The 22601-nt window shown below is 37.6% G+C and overlaps 1 protein-coding gene across 3 annotated transcripts in view; it reads right to left on the minus strand.

Annotated features, from left to right (window-relative positions):
* Positions 1–22601, minus strand: part of LDHD (lactate dehydrogenase D) — a 1439596-nt gene that overhangs the window by 875013 nt on the left and 541982 nt on the right. For 2 of the 3 annotated variants that reach the window (XM_044081223.1, XM_044081220.1), the window contains exon 2: positions 18336–18448. The exons of the other annotated variant lie outside the window; for it this stretch is intronic. In XM_044081223.1, the coding sequence (XP_043937158.1) occupies positions 18336–18448 (113 nt within the window). The remainder of the gene's footprint in view (positions 1–18335; positions 18449–22601) is intronic. 3 annotated transcript variants of the gene reach the window in all.

The following is a 22601-nucleotide window of genomic DNA, read 5'->3' on the forward strand; positions in this document are numbered from 1 at the left end:
CCCAAATGTGCTATGGTGTTCAAATTTACAACATATGTGGGTTAGTAATAGTCAACACATTCTAGGATTAGGTATAACAGCATACATAGATATTCCCATTAACTTGAAAGACCAGATATGGAACAGTTGCATAGCAAACAGAGCACATGCATATATGGAACCGGGGTCCATATAGATGCTCTTCTGCATCTTTCACCAAATCCCAAATTGGTGAGCATACTTGCGCCAAAGTGCTGTTCACTGAAGCAGCACTTTTGCGTAAGTATGCTTGTTGTTCCAGTCATACTACAGCGCAGTAAGGGAAAATTCCCTTTTCCCAACTGTAGTGTGACCTCGGAGTGAGAATATTAAAGTAGGGGGGCATGGGGGCACAGCCCCACACATGGGGGGGTGCAGGGGGAGGGGCTTGCACCCTTGCATGCAAGTAGATGTTGTTTTTTTTTTTACATACTTTAATGAAAGCGCTTTTTCGATGAAAGCGCTTTTGTTAAAGTGTGCTCCGTGGTAATGGATTCAGGCTTTTGATCTTTCGATCAAAAGTCCTAAATCCATGGACCCACAGTGACCATTACAACAGCATGCAGGTACATTGATGACAGCATGCCAGCAATGTGGGTGTATTTCAACATAGCTCATGCACAGGAACACATTTAAGTATTTGTGAACCAACAAACAAAGGGAAACATGCTCCAAAAGTCCAAAATGTTAATAGCAGGCAACAAATAAAAAAGCTTAAAAGAAGTCCAGTACCAAAAATCCAGGTAATAATGTTGAGTGCTTTTTGTTAGGCAAACAGTCTCCTAACTTCATCAGACAATGACACCCTTGATACAAAAGCATGTTTAAATACTTTATCATGTGCCTAATTGATGCACTTAAGCTTGCTCACGTAATTAAAGGCATACTACTAACACTAGTAAACTTACTGATGTTCAGGTTAAATAAGATATAACTCTTTTATGAGTTTACATTTATATAAATTCACTTAATAATAACAAGAGGTGTACATGCCACCCAGTTAAATATTGTCAGTTGTGGTTTAAGTTAAAAAGCTCTCACACTTAAAAAAATAAAAAATATATATATATATATATATATATATATATATATATATATATATATGAGAAAAATATATATATACAAGAGTCCTAAAATATACACTAATCAGAAAGGTTGTCAGAACATTATAGTTTTATTAAAGTTATTGGTAGTCCTAATATAAAGCCAGCCATAGCATGTTACAAATATTATCTCATGAGGCTCTTAAGTTTTAAGACACATAAAATGGAACTCATTTCATTAAGCCCCGGTGTATGGCATGAATTAAGTCTTAGCTGCCAGAGAAGTTCTAGTTTCTCTAGTCTAACAGTGGGTGCCCCCCCTCTGGCATCTGTATCTATTGAGTCGATAACCCTGAACTTAAAAGCATGGTTTGGGTATTCGATACAATGTCTAGCCAAAGGGGTCTCAATTTTTCCTCTAGTAATGTAGTAGATGTGTTCATAAATTCTATTCATGCATTTGCGATCTGTCTTCCCTACATAAAAGCCTGGGCAACACTGGCACTCGGCTAGGTAGACTATAGCCTTAGAGTTACAGTTAAACTTGTTCTTTAGGAAATAATCATGTCCTCTAATAGTACATTTTGACCCTGTGATAACATGTCTACACTGGTTACATGCTTCACACTTAAATGTCCCTGGGAAGCCTCTAATGGTTCTAGTGCTTCTTTCAGTGAGGTTTTAAGTTCTTTCCTTTCCTCCAGGTGACAAGGGGTTTATCCCCTAGTTTACTTTGTATGTCTGTATCGGATGGTAACAACTGACAATTCTTTCCAAATATTGTTTTCAAAGCTACAAAGTCTAGAGAAAATGCAGTCATGAAACTCAAAGAGTATTGCACATTTTGCGGGCCAACACCATTTATGGCTTCAGGGCCCCCTATTTCAACCTCTCCTGTGGTAACAGTTTCTTTCCTATGAGATGTAATAGTTACTTGAGATAGGATAGGTTTAAAGTGGCCAGGAGCATGTTTTTTGCTGACCTCCCCTATAAGGCCTATAATTAAGTCGTTGGGGTACCCTCTTTTGAGAAACATAGACTTTAAGAGTTCACATTCCTTAAAGAAATGATGGTCATAGATTAGTACTAGGCTAACTGCCCTTTTGGGCCATTTGAAGCCAAGCCAGTTACCCCACGTGAGAATCAAACCCTGCACCTTGTGTCTTTAAGGTAAACACCTTAACCATTATGTCATCCTCCCACCCCTGTCATCCTGGCCGCTCATACTAGCTGGCCTTTTACGACACTTTCCTTCTGGTACGTAGGGTGGAAACTAGTGTAATCTAAAAGTGAGTTTGAATAGGTGCTCTTCCGGAAAATACATGCAAAGTATTTTTTCCGGAGTCTGTCTTTTGTTAGTTAAACATCCAAAAAACTCATAATGTCTGTGTGGAAATTACTTGTGAATTTAAGAAAGGTAGTGGACTTGTTAAAACATTCTAACATTCTGGAAGCTAGGTCAGGGCCACCTTTGATGATCATGAAGATATCATCTAAAAAACGAGTGTAAAAATAAATGCTCTCGTTAAGTTCAAAATTTTCAAAAATGGTTTACTTTTTCTATTTAGCCATAACTAAATTAGCAAGGCTAGTTCCGCAGGGGGATCCCATAGCTACCCCTGTCTGCTGTCTAAAATATTCTTTTTCGAACATAATGCAGTTATTAGACAGTATGATGCCCAAAAGTTCCTCTACCAGTCTCATTTCTGTGTGTTCTGCCCCCTTTGATCTCATGTGGTCAGTTATCCATTCGATCCCCAGATCTTGTGGGATCACCACATATAAATCACACACATCTACTGTTAAACAAAACTCATCATTATAGTCCAATGTATTTACACTCGCCAAAAACGACCAAGAGTTTTTGCAGATTTGGGGTTCTAAGGACACGTATTTCTTCAAAATGTCGTCATTCACCTTAGCACAAGAATAGTTGATTGATTGTCTAGCATCTACCAAAGGTTGCATAGGAGGATCTCCTTGGTTCTTATGGATTTTAAGTATTCCAAAAAGTACGGGAAGTCTAGGTGATAGTACTGACAAATAATTATACATGTTCTCATCAATTAGTGAGTCAATGAACATATCGTTCAAGGACAAATTATACATGTTCTCATCAATTAGTGAGTCAATGAACATATCGTTCACGAACATTCTAATGCGGTTATATGCTAGGTTCAATTCATTCAAACACACTTTGTTGTAAGCATCCCTTTCGAGTATTCTCACCATTCTTTCTTTGTAATCCATATTGTGCATAATAACCAGTCCACCTCTTTTGTCTGGTTTCATTAGAACTGGTAATAGTCTTTAGTTGCTAAGAGCCTCACGTTCATCTTTATTTAAGTTGGCTGTTGGTCCTAACCTTATGTGTGTGGTTCATAAAAGCCCTAAAATCCATTTCATACATTTTTTTCAAATAAAAACATGGATGGATGTAATGGGGGGGTTAAAAGTACTGGAAATACACAGATCTGAGCCCCCATTATATTTCCCGTTCCCCAAAATCAGTTGTAAGTTGAGTTTCCTGGTGTAAAGCTTGAAATCCAACAATAAAGCACCTATATTGGTAGTATGTGTTGGGATAAATGTAAATCCCTTAGCAAAAATTTCAGCCAGTAAGGGGTCAACTGGATATTCAGTAAAATTGTAAATTTTAAAATCCCCATTTTTGTTCGTTATAATTTTACTAATAAGAGTTACTTACTGTATCACTTTGGTGGAAAGTTACCTTTTGTTCTTGTTGTTGTTTTTCCTCCGCGTATTGTATTTCCTCTGTTGGTTGATGGTTGGCTTGTTCATACCCTGCCATTGGTGGCTCAAGGAGGTTTTTTGGAAGGTTTTTGGAACTGGCACCAAATGTTTTAGTGTCATTGTCCCCTTCATCCTGGTCGGCAAAATAATTATTCTGGTAGTCTTCATTCAAGTTTGCCATCCTTTGAACACTGGTTCCTGGTGTAGCCTGTGTTTGGTTGCAGTTAACGTTACCAGGCATAGCCCTTGTAGCGTTGAAACCTCTATTAACATTCCACGCTTGTGAAGGGGGCGGGTCTGGGTAAGGCATTGTGTTGGCATAGTCACCATTGATTTTTTTAATTTTAATGTCCCTTGTTTTTAGTAGCAGGTTATTAATGCTCGTAAAAGTCAAGCTATACTCAAATTGGTACCTTTGAAAGTCAAAGTCTCTCAATGTCATCAGCAAGTGCATTGACTTCCTTTGACAAATCACTGATGTGTGCTTGGTAGTGTTTGGACATAACTTTTAGTAGTTCTTGTCCCTGGGTATTAAAAAATAAGACAAGTTCTGTGTGAAAAGCAGAGCCCTTCACTAGACCTGTGGGATATTGCCAAAACCGTAAACCTTTTGGTAAAATGTTTTCTTTAAGATACTTGTTAAAATAATTAACCTCGAGCTGCAGTTTTCGTATTTTCACGAGCTTAGAATCAAAGAGTTTTAACTTCTCCACAATACTCACACTTCCAGTAGCTGATTGTCCCTGTAGGTCATTACTGGTGTTGTCCATAGATAACTTAGGCTCGTCCTTCAGCCATGAGTTCAAATCTGGGACTCCAATGAGCCATGGTACAGTGTGTCCTGCTGTTTTGGCAGGTAATGTGGACTGAATTCTGTAGTCCCTCGCTCCAGTAGGGCTACTTGCACCTATATTGAGTCGAGGATTCCTTCCACTACCAGCCTCATTAGTTTCAGTGCCAGTAACAGTACTGTTGTTGTTAGTCCTTAAACCCGCCTCCATTAAAGCAGTTGGTGAGAAGGTATCCATTCGTGTCGCCAAGTCGTCAAGCCTTTGGTTCATGAGTACAATCAACATGGTCAAATTCCCTGTTTCGGATTAAGTTTGCAGGGAAAGTGGACTGGCAGCACCGTTCAACTCCACCAAAGACATATTCAAACAAAGAAAACAAGTGACTTGTGAACCAACAAACAAAGGCGAACGTGCTCCAAAAGTCCAAAATTTTAATAGCAGGCAACAAATAAAAAAGTTTAAAAGAAGTCCAGTACCAAAAATCCAGGTAATAATGTTAAGCGCTTTTCGTTAGGCAAACAGTCTCCTAACTTCATCAGACAATGACACCCTGGATACAAAAGCATGTTTAAATACTTTATCAAGTGCCTAATTGATGCACTTAAGCTTGCTCACATAATTAAAGGCATACTACTAACACTAGTAAACTTACTGATGTTCAGGTTAAATAAGATATAACTCTTTTATGAGTTTACATTTATATAAATTCACTTAATAATAACAGGTGTACATCCCACCCAGTTAAATATTGTCAGTTGTGGTTTAAATTAAAAAGCTCTCACACTTTTTTAAAAAAGTGGAAAAAAAAAATAAAATATATATATATATATATATATATATAAAAGAAAACTATGTATATACAAGAGTCCTAAAATATACACTAATCAGAAAGGTTGTCAGGAAATTGTAGTATTAAAGTTATTGGTAGTCTTAATATAAAGCCAGCCATAGCATGTTACAAATATTATCTCATGAGGCTCTTAAGTTTTAAGACACATAAAATAGAACTCATTTCATTAAGCATGGCATGCCATGGTATGGCATGCATTAAGTCTTAACTGCCAGAGAAGTTCTAGTTTCTCAAGTCTAAGAGTGGGTGCCCCCCCCCGGCATCTGTATCTATTGAGCCGATGACCCTGAATTTAAAAACTTAAACCACAGCTGACAATATTTAACTGGGTGGGATGTACACCTCTTGTTATTAAAAGTGATTTAATATAAATGTAAACTCAGTAGAGGCCCCAAGACCGATCCTTGGGGTACAAAGCTCGTTACCGGTCTATTGCTACAGGTGGCTTCCCCTACTTTTGACTGAGTGGATTCTATCAGTGAGCCAGTTTGCTACCCATCTGGTAACATACAGGTTGATGCCTAGCTGAGAGAGTTTATCTATCATGCCTGAGTGGGGAATAGTGTCAAAGGCTTTGGCGAGGTCAACATAGGAGCTGTGCACCTTCTTACCCCCATCCATGTCTTTGGTGACTGTTTCAAAGAAGCTGACCAAGTTTAACAGGCATGACCTCCCTTTGACAAAACCAAACTATGTGGGGTTAAACTTTTGGAAGTTGCCAATGTCCTTGTTTATAAGGTGCATGATGATGCATTCCATGGCATTGCAGATCAGGCTAGTTAGGCTGATGGGCCTATAATTGCCTGGGTCAGTGGAAGCTCCACATGTTTGTAGAGGGATGACAGTGGCTATCCTCCATTCAGCTGGGATGAAGCTGGTGCTCAGGCTAATGTTGAATAGTGTGTCTAATGGAGCTGAGAGCTCATGCCTGAGTTCATGCAGGATGCAGCCAGGGATGTTATCGGGTCCCATGGAGACTGTACTATTTGCCTTTGAGAGGGCAGGTGCTGGGGATGTCCTGGTTTACTGAAGGGGGAAACAGGGGTGAAGTTTTCACTGAGCCTGTCTGCCAGCAGGTTGGCTATATCTGTGGCATTTGTGTATTATGCGCAATGTCTTTATATACTTTTTTTTGCAAAATGTTCTGGATCTTGTCTCACATTATGTTTGTCTGTCCCATTTTATTAGTTTGGTTTTCAAAGTTATAGCTATGGTTTGCTCTCACTTCATTTCTTTTATCTTTATCTATCATTGTGCTTGAATTCCACTTCTGTATTTTGCCAAACTGTTTGACATTCCTTCAAAAAGTGGTATAATACTTTATTCTATTTTCCATATTCTGTCTTGTACCATGGAGGTCAGGTTGCGACTGAAAAGAGTCTGTCAGCCAATCCACTTTCTTGGTTACCAAACTGAAATTAATAGGTAAACAAACAAGCACAAAGCTGAATAATGGGTATACATTAAATGATTTCATACAGAGATTAAGTTTAAGTCAGGGTACCTTAGAGAGGACAGTACAAATCTATTTGTTTTACTTTTTATTAAAATACACAATTAAATGTTTGCTTACAGGTACCATGTAATCTGTGTACATTGTTGCTACTCTTACATTACATAAAACACAGTAGGTGGGTATTCAGAAATTAAAAATAGCACACTATGTAATGCTAAACTTTGCAGTAAGTGTTATCATGCAGGCATACCTCTCAACCTCTTAGAGCAAGAAATCTGGACAAAGCCATAAATAATGGAGGGACAAAGGCCCAAAATAGGGACATTTTTTAAATATTGCTTTTACAAACTTAAATTGATAGAATAACAGGTTTTGCATTAGCATGGTTCTCCTGCAGGGTATAAAGTCTGAACCTCAAGTGTCTGTCATTATTTTCTGACTACAGTCCTCAATGTTTTGCCAGAAAAGCATAATTTTGCGAAACAGACCAAAAATAAGAGGCAAAAATCTGTATAGTTGAGTGGTATGCATGCAGGGCATATCCAGTTCAGATATATTTGTAGAATAATCACGAGTGTGAATTTGTCTGGTCATTAGTATATACTTTCATAAGTACCGTATTTGTGGGTGAACATGAAAATATTTTATTTTGGTATGTGTGACTATGGATGCTAGTATCAACCATGTCTGTTAATTATAAGATGTATACCTATGTGAATAAATTGCCTATGTGCATGCATACACATAGGCATATGCATGCACATTACTCAGGCAAAAAAGCTTAAAGATTGCAATGTATGCATGCGTGTACACATACACATATGTATGTATATGTGTTGAATTAAATATTGAGATACATATATAAATATGCAGGTACAAACGGAGTCACTAATCATGTTTTACATTTGCCATTACTATTTTAGATGATTTAGGTGGTGATAATGATAATTACCAATGAGTTTGTTCGATGTTTTGTGTTTTGCACAAATTCTTTGATTATTCATTGTTTGCACACACACACACACACAATATATATATATATATATATATATATATATATATATATATATATATATATGGATCTACTACTATTCACCAAAATCACATTTCACTGAAAATGAAATTAGAGTGCACTTTTTACAGAAAGCTCATTTCACTGAAAACACAATTCACCGAATCACATTTCATCAAAAGTTGTGGATGACTTTTACCCCACTGTAGTGCAAACCTGGAGTTAGTATATATAGTAAGGGGGGTGTATTATGTACATATTATTGTCAGAGAACAGTAATATAATGCAATTACATGTATCCATGTATATAATTCAAAATATTTAAAATATGTGGAGGGCTACGCCCAACCCACCCCCTTACTATATGTATATACTAACTCCAGGGTCGTACTACAGTGGGGAAAAGGCCATCTACAACTTTCGGTGAAATGTGTTTTTGGTGAAAAGTGCATGATCAAATGTGTTTCAGTGAAATGTGCTTTCGGTGAATAGTAGTAGATCCATATACATATATATATATATATATGTGTATATATATATATATATATATATATATATATATATATATATATATATATATGCTATTACATTTAGAGGTAGTTACACAATGAGGGTGTGGATAACAGAGTAGAAGACAAGGACAGTACAGTAATGTGATGCAGGCTAGTCAGCACCCAGATGTACTAAAAGTATAATTCCACATTCTAGGATAACAGCAGAACTGTTTGTATTGTTGAGAAAGTGAAATGACAGAAAACTATGTATACAGTGTATGAATGTTGTACTACCTGGCATATTATTATCGTATTCCATAACAAGTCATTATGGCTACATTACCCTTTAATGTTTAACTGACCCTCAGCATTATGTCAGACATTTGCATAGACCTAAAATGTGAGATCAACCCACTGACCATGCCTTGTGTGTACTGTTGCGGACATTTGACAAGGTGATGGCAGTCCTATACTTGGACTAAGACAACACGTCCTTGTTTTCATTTGATGCATTCAGGAAAGGGGTGTAGCACTTTACAGCTTATCATCAGTGCATAGCAGTGAGAGCAATCACCAGAGGTGACATATTGAGTGGGAACACTGTTCTGTCACTGGTATGATATCTGCTGTCTAGACAATACATTTTGTGTGAGTAGAATATTTCTCATTCAGGGCTGGGGTGTGTTTGTATGGTTTGGGTCTTCCAGAAGTGTACTGGCAGGCCTTATGTAAATGTTGTTGCTCATTCATGTCCTGCTAAGTGTTCCAGGATGACAGTACTGTATCTGAATACATTTTTAGGTTTTGTCACTTCTCTGAACTAAACAACAATGTGTTATGTGATGCTATCATGTAACCGATGTACAGACATGATTAATAGGTCTGTGAACTGCGATCTGCATCATTGGATATGTGTCATATCTGAAATTTATAGACATTCAAGAATGCCTAGAATTTCCAGTCCGTCAGTAACAAACAAAGAGGATGTTATTTTCAAACCACATGAATATAAATGTAGATTGTGTTGCATACATACATGCGTACATACATACATAGAAAAGTAGCTATTATAACTTGTCAAAATATAAGGTTATCGATGGCATGGGATTTTGGTTGCAGCACTTACTTTTTACTGCCGTAATTGCCTACTATAATATACTAGGAATGGTACTGAAAAGTACATGGGGAAATGTATAGACTGCATTTGCTTCAGCTTTCAAATGCTAATCAGTGTAAATTAACTGTACTTCAGCCAAACATTCAGGAAAGATGTGAAAGTTGAAAACATTTTTCCACAATGAATGATAGAAAAAGTGAGAAAAGAAATCCAGTAGGATGGAATCACTATTAGACAAATAGTTATGGTGTGATTTCTGAAGGACAACATACAGCATCAGCTAAAGAGAAAATACTTTTAGGGCACTGATTAGATTCAGTTTGAAATAGGGTTGCCAGCTGTCCGTTTTTTGACCGGACTGTCCGTTTTTCTGACAAAATGTCCAGTTAGAAATTTTGTTTAAAACCGGACATTCAAAAGTCCGGGTTTTGTGCCACAGTGCCACTGTTACATATGCGCCGAAACCATAGAGTGAGGGGGAGGAGCACCCCCCCACTTTTACAGCTGCAAAACGATGCTATGGTCCAGTACGTCTTTGTGTGTGTGTTCCTGCCGCCCGCGCAATTTTAAAATAAAGGACAGTACAGCTTTCATCATGGAGAGTTTACATATGCTGTCTGAATTGTCCAAGTGTTTTTGCTGCTTCCAGGTAAGAGTTGCTGGGTGAGGGGGTATGCTGACGTTTTGTGCTGACATACGCTGCTCCGTGTGTTCACACACAGTGTTTTATTCAATCTGTGGTGTGGAAACACTTTAATTTCTGATAGCTAGCACTTACGGGATTGAATAAAACACTCTTTGTCGACTTGGAGCAGCGTTTGATTTATTATTTTACATTACATTAATTAGTACGTGGTGCCAATTGTTTTGAGTCCAGATTTATTCTTTTGTTAATTCAGCTGTCATGAAGCCTCTTATTCTTCCGGTTACCAGTACAAAATTTTACTGGCTGTGTCATTTACGTCATGTGGTCTTATTGATGGGTTCCTAAATGCCTGCTTTTTTTTTTTTTTTTTGTAAGTTCCTTAGTGTCTTTAACTCCAAAACAGACTGTGCCACCTTGGAGTGAGTTTGAAGATTTGTACATTACTAAAAAAAGAAAGCATTGCTTATTTATGCAGTTCTGCTTCTTCTTAGCCAAACAATGTACAAAGTTGTTTGCCTTTTGAGCAATAATACTCTTAAGGGTTAAGTGAAAGTACAACCAATCAAGATTGTACATTTTTGTAGTGTGTTCATACAAGGATTTAAGGATAACTTGCAATATTCTACATACTCCAAACCCTGATTTTTCTGTGTAAATTAGAGTAGTTTGACATAGGATTTTTGTAAACAATAAACATGAGAAACAGCATTATACAAAAGTCAACTGTATGCCTCATTGTCAGCAGTTTAAAAGTACATCACAATTTGTTTTGACTGTCACACTAGCAATTATCAATTGCAAATAGAAACCTTTCTCTAATGCAGTCAGTAGAACATTGAGTAGTAGAAGTGGTACAGGATTCCCTAACTGCCCTCACACACAAATCAAATCTGTTTCTGCTTCTTCCTCAGTTTTCATGTTATGTGCTCAGGATAATATATCTTTCTAAGCACTGCCTTAGATTATAGTTAAGCAGAATAAATCAGATTTGCTATTTCTTGGTGTACAAGGTTCTAAGAAGCATGGACCTCCGATTGTGACTTTTGAGGGTAAGAAAAATTCATACAAGAGACTGAAGGGGAAGTAAAATCTGTCAACAAAACTTGCAAAAGTAAGGAATGTCCTATGTAAATATTTGGTCTTTGAACAGTGACAAAGTACAGTCCTATTTAAGGAGGAGGTTAACAGTACGGAGGACCATAACTTTCACATGTGACACATTATGTGTTTTGGATGAAAATCTTCACCTTCAGCAACAAAATCAGCTTACTTTTTTGTCACTCCTATGAAGATGTTCCCTTTTCTTGAACTAAAAGGTATGAATATTGTCCTGAGATTGTTACTGGTTTATTTCTAGGTACTGGACAGTCACTCTCAGTGCTCAATTGGTAGCGCATTTGATTTGTAGGTAGAAAATAATAGGGCCAGTTACCCCACTCCTTGTAATCAGAGAGGTGCCACAAGTTTCAGCTGTGCTTAGCCCATATAGGAAACATCTGAGAAGACTGCTTGAAATCGTTAAAGAAATTTTTGAAGAGGAAAATAACACTATTTAAAAGTGTTTTTGAGCAATGTGTTAGTTTGCAGGACAGATTAATGCTGGTAATGCCAATAGTAAAGCAGCATGTGTAGACAACCCAGGACATGAAATAAATTTGTGGCAAGAGAAGCTTACTATAGAGTCTCTCAAGTACAGTTTATTTAATGCAGAAATGAACACAAGCATATTTTTGCTAACATTCAATTTCTGAGTTTGTCAGTCTAATTCTAAAGTTTCTTAATGAAACGCTACAATATCTACAATTTTAAGTTTACTTTTGCTGTTTACTTGCAATCAGATTCATTTGGTCTTTTTGACAAGGCTATTAGTATGCCATATTTTTGTATATATTCAATATTCAATAATCTGCTTAAAAAATATGTAAGTCTGGGCAGATCGGCAAACACTAGCCACTGCTCTGAAATCTGTTGCATTTGAGAATGTTAAGAAACTTAGTAAGAGGAATGACTGTGGTAAGTTTGAAGCTTGCACAGATTATTTTAGTTACAAGGAATACATTAAAAATATTTATTAGTGGCTTGTTGAGTACAGAGATTTCTGCATGCAACAACGTTGCAAATGTACAACAGCGATGAAGCCCATTTTACCTTGCAGTGCCACTGCTAGCTTACTGATGACAGCTATGAAATGGAAAGGATTTTCCAAACTGCTGCTGTTGCTGTTAAAAAAATGCTGTTTTGCTTCAACTGCATCTTTACATAGGATAACAAGCCTTCTGAAATCAGCTAAAACCAGCACCGAAAACAAAATATTCGTTTTTCAGTTGTATGAAAGCCTTACAGTGCTCAAACTGGGAGTTGGCACACTTGTGTCATCAGAAAAACTGAGTTCAAAAGGTTTCACCTGGTTAAAAAATGTGACACAGAAGTGTTTACATTTTCTCTAACCATTGAACAAACCGTACACTGTAACACCTATCATCAGTGCCTTAAGACACTTTGATTTGCTAGACCTATCGCACTCTGACTCTCACAAAACTACTAGTTGCACACCACTAGTCCACTATTCTGAAAAATAATGTACACCAAATTCTGTCACACTGTTTTACTCTCAGTTCTGCTGATAAACATCTTCTTTTGATAGTTAACAAAATCACAAAACACAAGGTGCAGGGTTTTAAGTCTCACAAGGAATAATTGGCTAAACTATAAACCTATCAAAATTCAAAGTGGAAATGAAGCAATTCTTTCTAGTCAATATTAGGTCCCTGATACTCTCCTAGATAAAATTACATTCTTGAGTATCCACTCTCCTTCGCCCTTTTGGCGTCCTTTTGTACTATTTTCTGCTGTTGATGATATTGTATACAATGCATATAGTATTATGACTAGCGATAATTTTTGTTAAACATAAATCACAAAATGGAAAAAGTGTAACAAACTAAACGTTAGACAAAATCATCTTGATCATAATGTGCATTATATCCACTAGCACTTTTCAGTATTACCATGCCATGCATTGTAAATTACATAAGACTTTAACTTTCTTACATTGTTTCTGCATTGCTGGCATGCTTTTGCCTTAATTTTGTTTAAATACACCTAATATCTCTGTTCTACCCATCTATTTTTTTTCTTTTTCTGTATTAAATTCAAACAATTATATAAAATGATGCAGCATACGATTCCGCAGAAGCAACTGTTGCATTTAATCTACTCAAGAGTCTTACTTATACTTTTAAATGACAAATTTCATGACTTCATTCAGAAATATCTAATTCCGGTGTGTGTGTGTGTGTGTGTGTGTGTGTGTGTGCGCGCGCGCGCGTTGGGAAAAATTGTACCATCTGGTACGGAGTGTTAATGCTGAAGTAAAGATAACATTGCTTACTGTGCCCCTATTCTGAATACATCAATAGGAGTAGATTGTTCACCATACGGCTCTGCAGGCATCTGGAACAGAAAAAGAGGGCGTTCTCATTAGCTGATGTCACAGTGATGTCACAAAATGGGTGGGGCATGTGTGGGAGAGGGGGTGGGAATGGGTGGGGTTATGGGTGATGCGAGGGTCGTGACCTTAGTCCGGTTTTAGCCCCAAAGAAAGTTGGCAACCCTAGTTTGAAAGCTGCATGACATTTTTAGAGAAAAGATGCAAAATATTTTATTATTTTAGTATATTTGGACATTTGTTAGTCAACATGTTTCTTTGCAAGGCACAACTGTCCAAAGCAATGCTGTGCTGTAAAATGAGGGAAGATCTGTATGACTATAAAATCACACCTACATCATCACACACACACACACACACACACACACACACACACACACACACACACACACAAACAAGCGACAATAATAACAGACTGTATGAAAAATAATTGATAGTGGAGGGAAAAACATTTGTAGCAACAAGCATGAAAAATAGTATTGCCTAGACTTGAATACTTATTTGACACAGTTTTGCAAAAACAAGTACATAGTAAAGTAGCTATCACTTCATTGCTAAAGAGGCTCCAGATCTATGTGTGACAAGAAGATAGCATCTCTAGCTGAGTAAAATCCAGTCATTCAGCTAATCTAATTGCTCATGAGTGGGGGAAAGAAAATACAAAAGGACAAACTGCAGTTGCAAGTTCTAAGCATTTCCTCTAAAACCCCCCACTGAGAGTTTGTGTAATCTGACCTGCAGTATGCTAAAAAGGCTATTTGAAAACCTTACTACTAGCTGAACATGTGACTTGCAGAGTACTAAAATGTAAACAAACTCCTCTAGCAAAAAATCTGAGCCAGTGCCCCTTTAAAGCCACAGCACACTTCACTTGCATTCTGATCTACACAGAACACACCACTGCTTAGCTCTAAAACAACTTCAATGTGGCACTGTGACTGAGAGAAGGTTAATGTTGCAGTTCAGTCCACTAGAGTCAAGCTCAACAGGGTCTTCTTTTCCCTGCTGATTCTGCCAAGCCTGTTCCCTTGGCTGTGGTTTCACCAGATAGTAGGCAGGGACAGTGGGAATCTTGTTCATCTATTCACACATCACTAATTAGATGACGAGGCATTTGGCTACTTTAAGAGGCCACAGTTACTCCTGTCGTTTACCAGTGCTTCATTGAATTTCTTCACTTTGACATTCAGAGCTCTGGGCAGAAATCACATTGTGTGAATATCAATCTCGGGCCTTTGCAATGTATTGCTTTACTTAAACAGTCAGACTGCCCCAGTCCACACCAGTTCTAAGTCACAACCAAATCTACAAATCAGATAAATGACCCAGCATCAGCAGCACAATTCATCACTACTCTACCAACAGAATCATTTGCTCCACGAACACCTATTACTGGTGACAAAATCCAACTACTCTGCAGGTGACTCCCTCTAATCTTACTACATTTGTGCAAAATCTGGAACTCAATCCAACTCACCCTAAAACAAACTCAGAACCTTATAACATTTAAGCATCTGATGGATACATGGTCATGCTCCTGCCATTCTCCAGGGAAATACATCAGTTCCTTAATACCCACTAAACTTCATCCTCCAAACACCATAAATATCAAACCACACTTAGCAATTCTTATTTTCATTCTTTAATATATCTTGTTCTGGTTTCATGCTGTTCTTGTACAGATCCTTTTTCCTGCTATTTCCCCATACCTTTCTCTAAACCCCTCCATTAAATTTCTCCAGCACACCTTAATCTTATGTTCTTCTATCTTTCAACTCATTACTTCAACTTCTCTTTACTGCCATCTTACTATACTTCACAATGTTCTACTTAGCACAATTCATCTGTACCTTTAAACTACTCCTCCTCGCTTACCTCACCTATAGCAGCCAGATTGTTCACCTATGCAAGCTGTATAAAAGCATAAACCTAGAAACCACTGTTAATAAAGTACTCTGTATTGTACTTGCGCTTCTTATTTGCTATTGATTCTCACACACCTCTCTATTTCTCTCTTGCTGCGGATTAATTTAGGCCTATAGCCATACATGTGACATATGCCATGCAAATAGCATACTTTTGTACTGCAATACCTCTATTTACCCGTTCTTATTGTTCAAGGTATTTTATGTTTTTCTCTTTATTGCTTTAATAGTTAGTACACACTGGTATAACATGCACTTTTTGTCTTCTAACCATTAACTGGATGACACTGTATTGTTTTTATTATATTTATACTCCACTTCTTGTATTTAATGTGCAGCTATTCTCCCCAGGCTTCCGCTGAAAATGTGCCATGTGCCCAATCAAACTATCCCTGTAAATAAATTAATGAATGAATACTCAGAGTCTGAATGAGTCATGATTGTTCCCTTTAGGGGTCACATTGATGGTCCAAGGCTTCTGTTTTGGTTTAGCCTGTCATTCTTTCCTAAACTTGCCCTTGCCAGTCATACTGTTGTCCTAATCAGGGAATAAGGGCTAAGACTTGGTTGCGTAATTTCTGTTGAACCTTTGTGCCTGGGTTTTAAGAGTAGATTGACTCTCTGTACAGTCTCACCTTCATCCTCCAGTCTTCTTAAAAACACCTTCAGCAAGAGGTCCAAAGACGAGGTCACTGTGTAAAAGGTCATTGAGGAGGCCTGTCTTCACACTGTCTGGGCAGGGACTATGCCTTCATCCAGACAATTTTTATAATACACTGTCCGAGACACCGCTGCTCTCATCTTTTTCAGAAACTGATCCATTTTGATCAGTACACTACCCCGGAAAACAAGCATAAATAATCTCCACAATTCAGACAGTAGGTGATAGCAAGTAATCATTTATAGGAGCTTTCTACATAACTGACAGCTGGGATTTGCACTGAAACATGCAGCAGCATCATCTTTTTTTCCACTGTCAAGTTATAATTGGATGTCCCCTTCTGGTCCCATGCAGCACTACCTTCCAGAACATATTCCAGGAGCATATCACCCTCTTTGTGAAACTTCCCTACTTCCAGCTGACACTCATGTCCCCTCTTACTGCATCCTTCTATTCAGCTTCATCTTTTTACCTCCTGAAATGTTTGTGTACAAATCATATCTCTTTCTTCTCAATTCCACAACACAGTTTGTGTTTATACCATATTATTAATGTGTGTTGTACAAGTTAATGCCATCCTATCTGCATTCTTGAGCATGCCTATTAGAAATGAACACAGTGCTTTACTCGTGATAGTGACGGAGTACCATATACTAAAAGGATGACAACTGGATTTCTTGCATCCATTCCCCTAGCTCTGTACTGCAGCACTTAAACTTCCTTTGTCATTAAAAATTCTCATTAGTTTGCATTATTCAGCCTATGAACAATTATTATTCCAAAACTGTTTTCATGTAATGTCCTCTATGCTACAACTACAAGCATGCATTTTCCCAGGATCTCCTCTGTTGGAATGCATATGCAATTTATTCTGCGTGCTCCTAATCAGAAATATCACCACTTGCAAACCGTGAAAGTCACAGTAAGACTTGATGAATAGCACCCCCAAGCAAACAAACTGCTGCTGTTCTCCCACCCCAGTACAGTACAGATACAAGTATACTGAATGGAATGGGTGTCAGCACAAAGCCCTACATCACCCCACTATTCACTCATGCTTATATTGTCAGCTTCTTCAAAGTAGCACCCACTGTTCTTGATCATGCCACAGGTTGCCTTTCCACTTCAAGCACTACAGATTATAATTTAAATTCTTCTTCAACCTGCTGTTATGCTTGAACTGTCAGTGGCTTAGCTGAAATCCAGTCTGGCAATGTTAATAGGACTTTGTGTAATATTTGCAGGTCTCTCCTTGTCCATCTTAGGAGTGACATATTTATAAAACTAGATCACATTTGACTGACGTGATCTCTGTATCGTGTACACATTTACAAAATAAACATACAGAAAATCCATCAGCCATCCTTATAAAATTCCCTTAAACCTTTCCTTGGACAAAAGGGAGGTATTCGTGTAATTGTTTTGCTCCTCCTTAAATTTCATTTTCTGCAAAGATCTGGCATGGACATCCTCCAGTCCTGCAGTGTGTCATTTGATTGGTTTGTTTACCAGATCATAAATGTGAACTAGTCATTTTCAGGTGATGCCCTTTTCAGCCAAGACTAAAGCCAAAAGGACAGCTGCAAATGCAAGCAGATGGTAGGAAATCAAAGTACCTAATCTGGGTCATGCAGAAGCATGAGTCATGAGGAGAACAAGCAAACTAAAATCAGAACTTGCACCTGGACTTCAGGGCTTTGATACAAAAACTTAAATACACAATGCTACTTACATGGACAAACCATCAGTGACTTTAGATGGTACAGAAGATACAAACATGGCATGGTTCTCGGTAGTTAAATGGGATAAAGAGACTTCCAAAAGCCAGTCTATCTTTGATTAATATGTATTTAGGTGTGTGCAAATATATGGCCCAATGACTAGCAGGTCACAGAGTGGTTGACCATCAAGGGAGCACAGGACAGCCTTCTCATGTGACATACTGGTTAGAGTGAGTTAGTGATGTGAACATAGCAGGCAAATTTTCAGTGCTAAAGAAGTAAGGAGAGAAAATGAACTTACAAAGTAATCAGCAACATCATCATACTCTAGCAGAATTGGAATGAAACCTAATTATTTAATAGGAGGCAATCCCTTTCAACTATGACAGGAACTCATACCTATGCAATGATTCATCCTTCCCATGCTGCTCTCGAACTGCCATTGCCACGGAAACATTCTCGGACCCTGCTATGTCACGAAATGCATTAACCAGACAGTCAAGCTGTTCATCCTGTAAGGAAACCAAAACCAAAAAAGGTACACTAAACACCACTGGGAGGGAAGTGGCTTAATACAGATGTCAATGAAGCCTTTTTTCATATACATCTCTTACGGGTATAATGCAATACTATTCTATAAACAAATTAAATGGTGTCCACAAATGAGCCCAACAGTGTAAAACCACCAAGAATTACAGAAAAAAACACTGTAGAAGGCTGAAAACACCAAACGGTTCTTTTATTACATCCACAGAATTTGCACAGTACAGCTGATTGAGCGCTTTCATCCCCTGAAGAGATTTCATCAGAATCTGTCTCTACTACTATTATCCCCCTTAAATAGTCCAATTAATCAAATTAATTGAATAATTACCCTATTTAATTATTATCAATTTTAAAAAGCTTTGACAACCAATGATGTTGTTAAAAACAGAACAATATATATTAAAACTATACATTTCTAAATCTATTATTATTCAAAACCACCTTCTTATCCTGACAAATAAATTTACATTGAGAGCAGGTCCCACATCTTCCAGTACCACCACCTACAGTGTTCACATTCCCCATTTCAAAGTTCTTTTTCAAGTTTAACCCTAACTTATAAACAAAATTTGGTCTGTCCCCCCCAATTTTACACAACTTTGGGTTATTCTTAAGGACTGACCAATTTTTTGTCATAATTTTCTTCACCTCATTCACCTGTTTACCGAATGGTAAAACCATAGCTCTTTCATAATTTTTATTATTATTATTGTTATTCTGGTTAACTTGGCTCCCGGTGTCAATACTCTTTTCTTTTTGTTTACTTTTTGGTACTGGAAGATGTGGGACCTGCTCTCAATGTAAATTTATTTGTCAGGATAAGAAGGTGGTTTTGAATAATAGTTTAAAGACAGTAGTGAGACCAGAAAAGGGCAATTGCCAAACTACGGGCATTATTTATTTGGCACTGTGTAAATCCTGTCCCAGCTTTTATGTAGGAAAAACAGAGAGAAAGCTGAGGGACAGGGTTTATGAACATGGCTATGACATTAAATGCCTAAATATAAATAATGCATTATTTAAACATATTAGTGTATCACAGTTTTGTAAAGAATTTAAATTCTGCATTTTGGAAAAAGTACGGAAAGATCCTAGAGGTGGAAATTACAGGAATTTCATTGAAGAATGAAAAACCAGGTGGCAGATTAAATTGCAGGCCTGTATACCACCTGGACTGAATGAAATTATTTCCATCAAACCTCTATTGTATAAAAAATCAGAATACTCTAAGTGACTTAATTTTTTATAAAGTCAGTTGTTGATTTTTAAAGCATTAAAGTATTAATTGTCGTGTTTATAAAGTGTTCAATACATAATTTTTATAGGGAATTTTAATTTTGTAAAGTGTAAATTACAATAGATTTAGAAATGTATAGTTTTAATATATATTGTTCTGTTTTTAACAACATCATTGGTTGTCAAAGCTTTTTAAAAGTGACAATAATTAAATAGGGTAATTATTCAATTAATTTGATTAATTGGACTATTTAAGGGGGATAATAGTAGTAGAGACAGATTCTGATGAAATCCCTTCAGGGGATGAAAGCGCTCAATCAGCTGTACTGTGCAAATTCTGTGGATGTAATAAAAGAACCGTTTGGTGTTTTCAGCCTTCTACAGTGTTTTTTTCTGTAATTCTAAATTAAATGGTGTACAACTTAAAATGAACTTATTTAGTTGTTTTCAAGGTCAGCAAGGTACATGTGAAATATTATGGATGCTAGCCCTACAGGTTAATGGCTTTGTGACAACCTTCCTCCTCTGGGCCAGTAATCAAGGAGCCTCAATCCTCACTAGTGGTGGGTGTTCACTGGGGGAATAACAGGTACACACACACACACACACACACACACACACACACACACACACACACACACACACACACACACACACACACACACACACACACACACATTATCTCCAAATGCAGCTCTCTGCATCAAGCACAATTTCACTTAAGAGCACACAGGAAACACAGTTAGTCCGGGCTAGTTTCTCCCTCTTTCTTCAGATCCCTAATAAGACTCCCCACTGGTACAGTTATAGAGTTGAGATCTCAGCTGAGTGTCCAAGCCAAGACCTCCAAGTACCCTCAGTACCCTCTCTGTCCAACCAGTGCTTTGTGTCCCTACCCAAGTAGCAGACACACACACTCCCGAGGTTTGATTTACACACACACGCACACACACACACACACACACACACACACACACACACACACACACACACACACACACACACACACACACACACACACAGGAAAGGCTGGCACAGGGTTATTAACTGTGTCCCCTTCTGCCAGACTATAAGGTAGTTATGATTGCCACCAGACACTCCTGCCAGCTACCTTAAGGCTCTTCTAAGGGTACCCAATATACTGAGTGAAATCAATATTAATACAAATGCTAGTTTGACCAGGAGTAAGGCTATTTATTAGAAGTGGCCCACACAGTGTCACCAAATAAATACACAAATGCTCTCAAAACTTAAATATCTCAACAAAGATCAGCCACAATGAAAAGTTTAAATATATTTAATAATAAATAATAAATCAACAAGAAAATATTAAGTATATTCATAGTGACATCAGACTTCAAATCATAGGAAATAGCATTTAAAATAAAATTGAAGGACAGGCTCTGACAAAGAAAAAACAATATCTAAACTAAGCTTCACTAAATTCCTGATTGAATCTAAGAGCATTATTGTTCCCTATTTACTTAACAGAACAAGGCGGATGATGTGGTAAATGGTTCTTGTTGTTGTCATGCCCAAGACAGAATGCTCTGTCTCACTAAGAAACTTATCAAAATAATATCTAAATTATTACTTCTGGGATAGCTTGCAGAATGACATGACTTCTGGCCATCTGACTTCTAGTTCCCATGCAAACTCCCATCGCTGGAAACTGGCAGGATTTCGCAACTACCTATAAAAATACACACACAATGGCTTTTGCTCAGATCTGTGGCAGGTGCTGGAAGTCACACGATAATTTCATACCTCCATGCTTCCAGAGTAGTAATTAATTCACCCCAAAGACAATACAAAAAGCTTCCTAGTACAGACCTTGCATCTCTGGCTGCAAGGAAACCTGTGAGATAGCATCTTTATCACCTAGCCAGTAAAGGGATTTACTTTCAGACATAGTTTAAGGTTTGCTGGACTGAGGTTAACCTTTCAGTTTCCTCTATTAAAACACATACGTTTAAACAGTTACAATAGTGCATGTACATTTCTGTTCTCTGCAGTACGGCAAACTGTGAATAGATTTCAAACACAAGTACATTACAAGTACATTTTCTACACAAACATCTGTACAAATCAGTTTGATATACACATGACAAAGTTCTAATATATTTGTAACACAAGCATAGCCGGCCATAGACATAGGCCAACTAGGCGGCTGCCTAGGCACCGGTCTAGCAGGGGCACTATTCCAGTATTTATCTGGTGTAGGTAGACCAGGATGGGGGCATCAGGTAGTGTGGTGGGGGATGCCTAGGGCACCAGTTGACCTAGGGCCGCTGCTAAACACAAGCATCTTGTATAAATCAGTTTGATATTCACAAATGACATACAGTGGATATAAAAAAATGCCAGATTTTTGTGATATAGAAAAATGAGACCATAATAAATCATTTCAAAACCTTTCCCACCTTTAATGTGACCTATAACTTCTACAATTCAATTGAAAAACAAACAAATCTGTTAGGGGAAAAATATAAAAAATAAAAAACGTACAATAAGCTGGTTGCATAAGTGTGCACACCCTTAAACTAATACTTTGTTGAAGCACCTTTTGATATAATTACAGCATTCAGTCTTCTTGGGTACACACCTGCTATCAATTAAAGAGACTCTAATTAACCCCAAATAAAGTTCAGCTGTCCTAGAAGGATTTTCCTGACATTTACTCAGTTGCCTGCTACAGCAAAAGCCATGGTTCGCAGACAGCTTACAATGCATCAAAGGGATCTCATTGTTGAAAGGTATCAGTCAGGAGAAGGGTACAAAAAAATTTCCACAGTATATAAAATATGGGACAACAGTGACGTTGTAAAGAACTGGACGTCCCTCCAAAATTTATAAAAAGACAAGACGAAAACTGTTCAGAGA

The sequence above is a fragment of the Protopterus annectens genome, chromosome 8.part0 (assembly GCF_019279795.1).
Source record: "Protopterus annectens isolate FY-2018-M chromosome 8.part0, PAN1.0, whole genome shotgun sequence".
Taxonomy (NCBI): Eukaryota; Metazoa; Chordata; order Ceratodontiformes; family Protopteridae; genus Protopterus; species Protopterus annectens.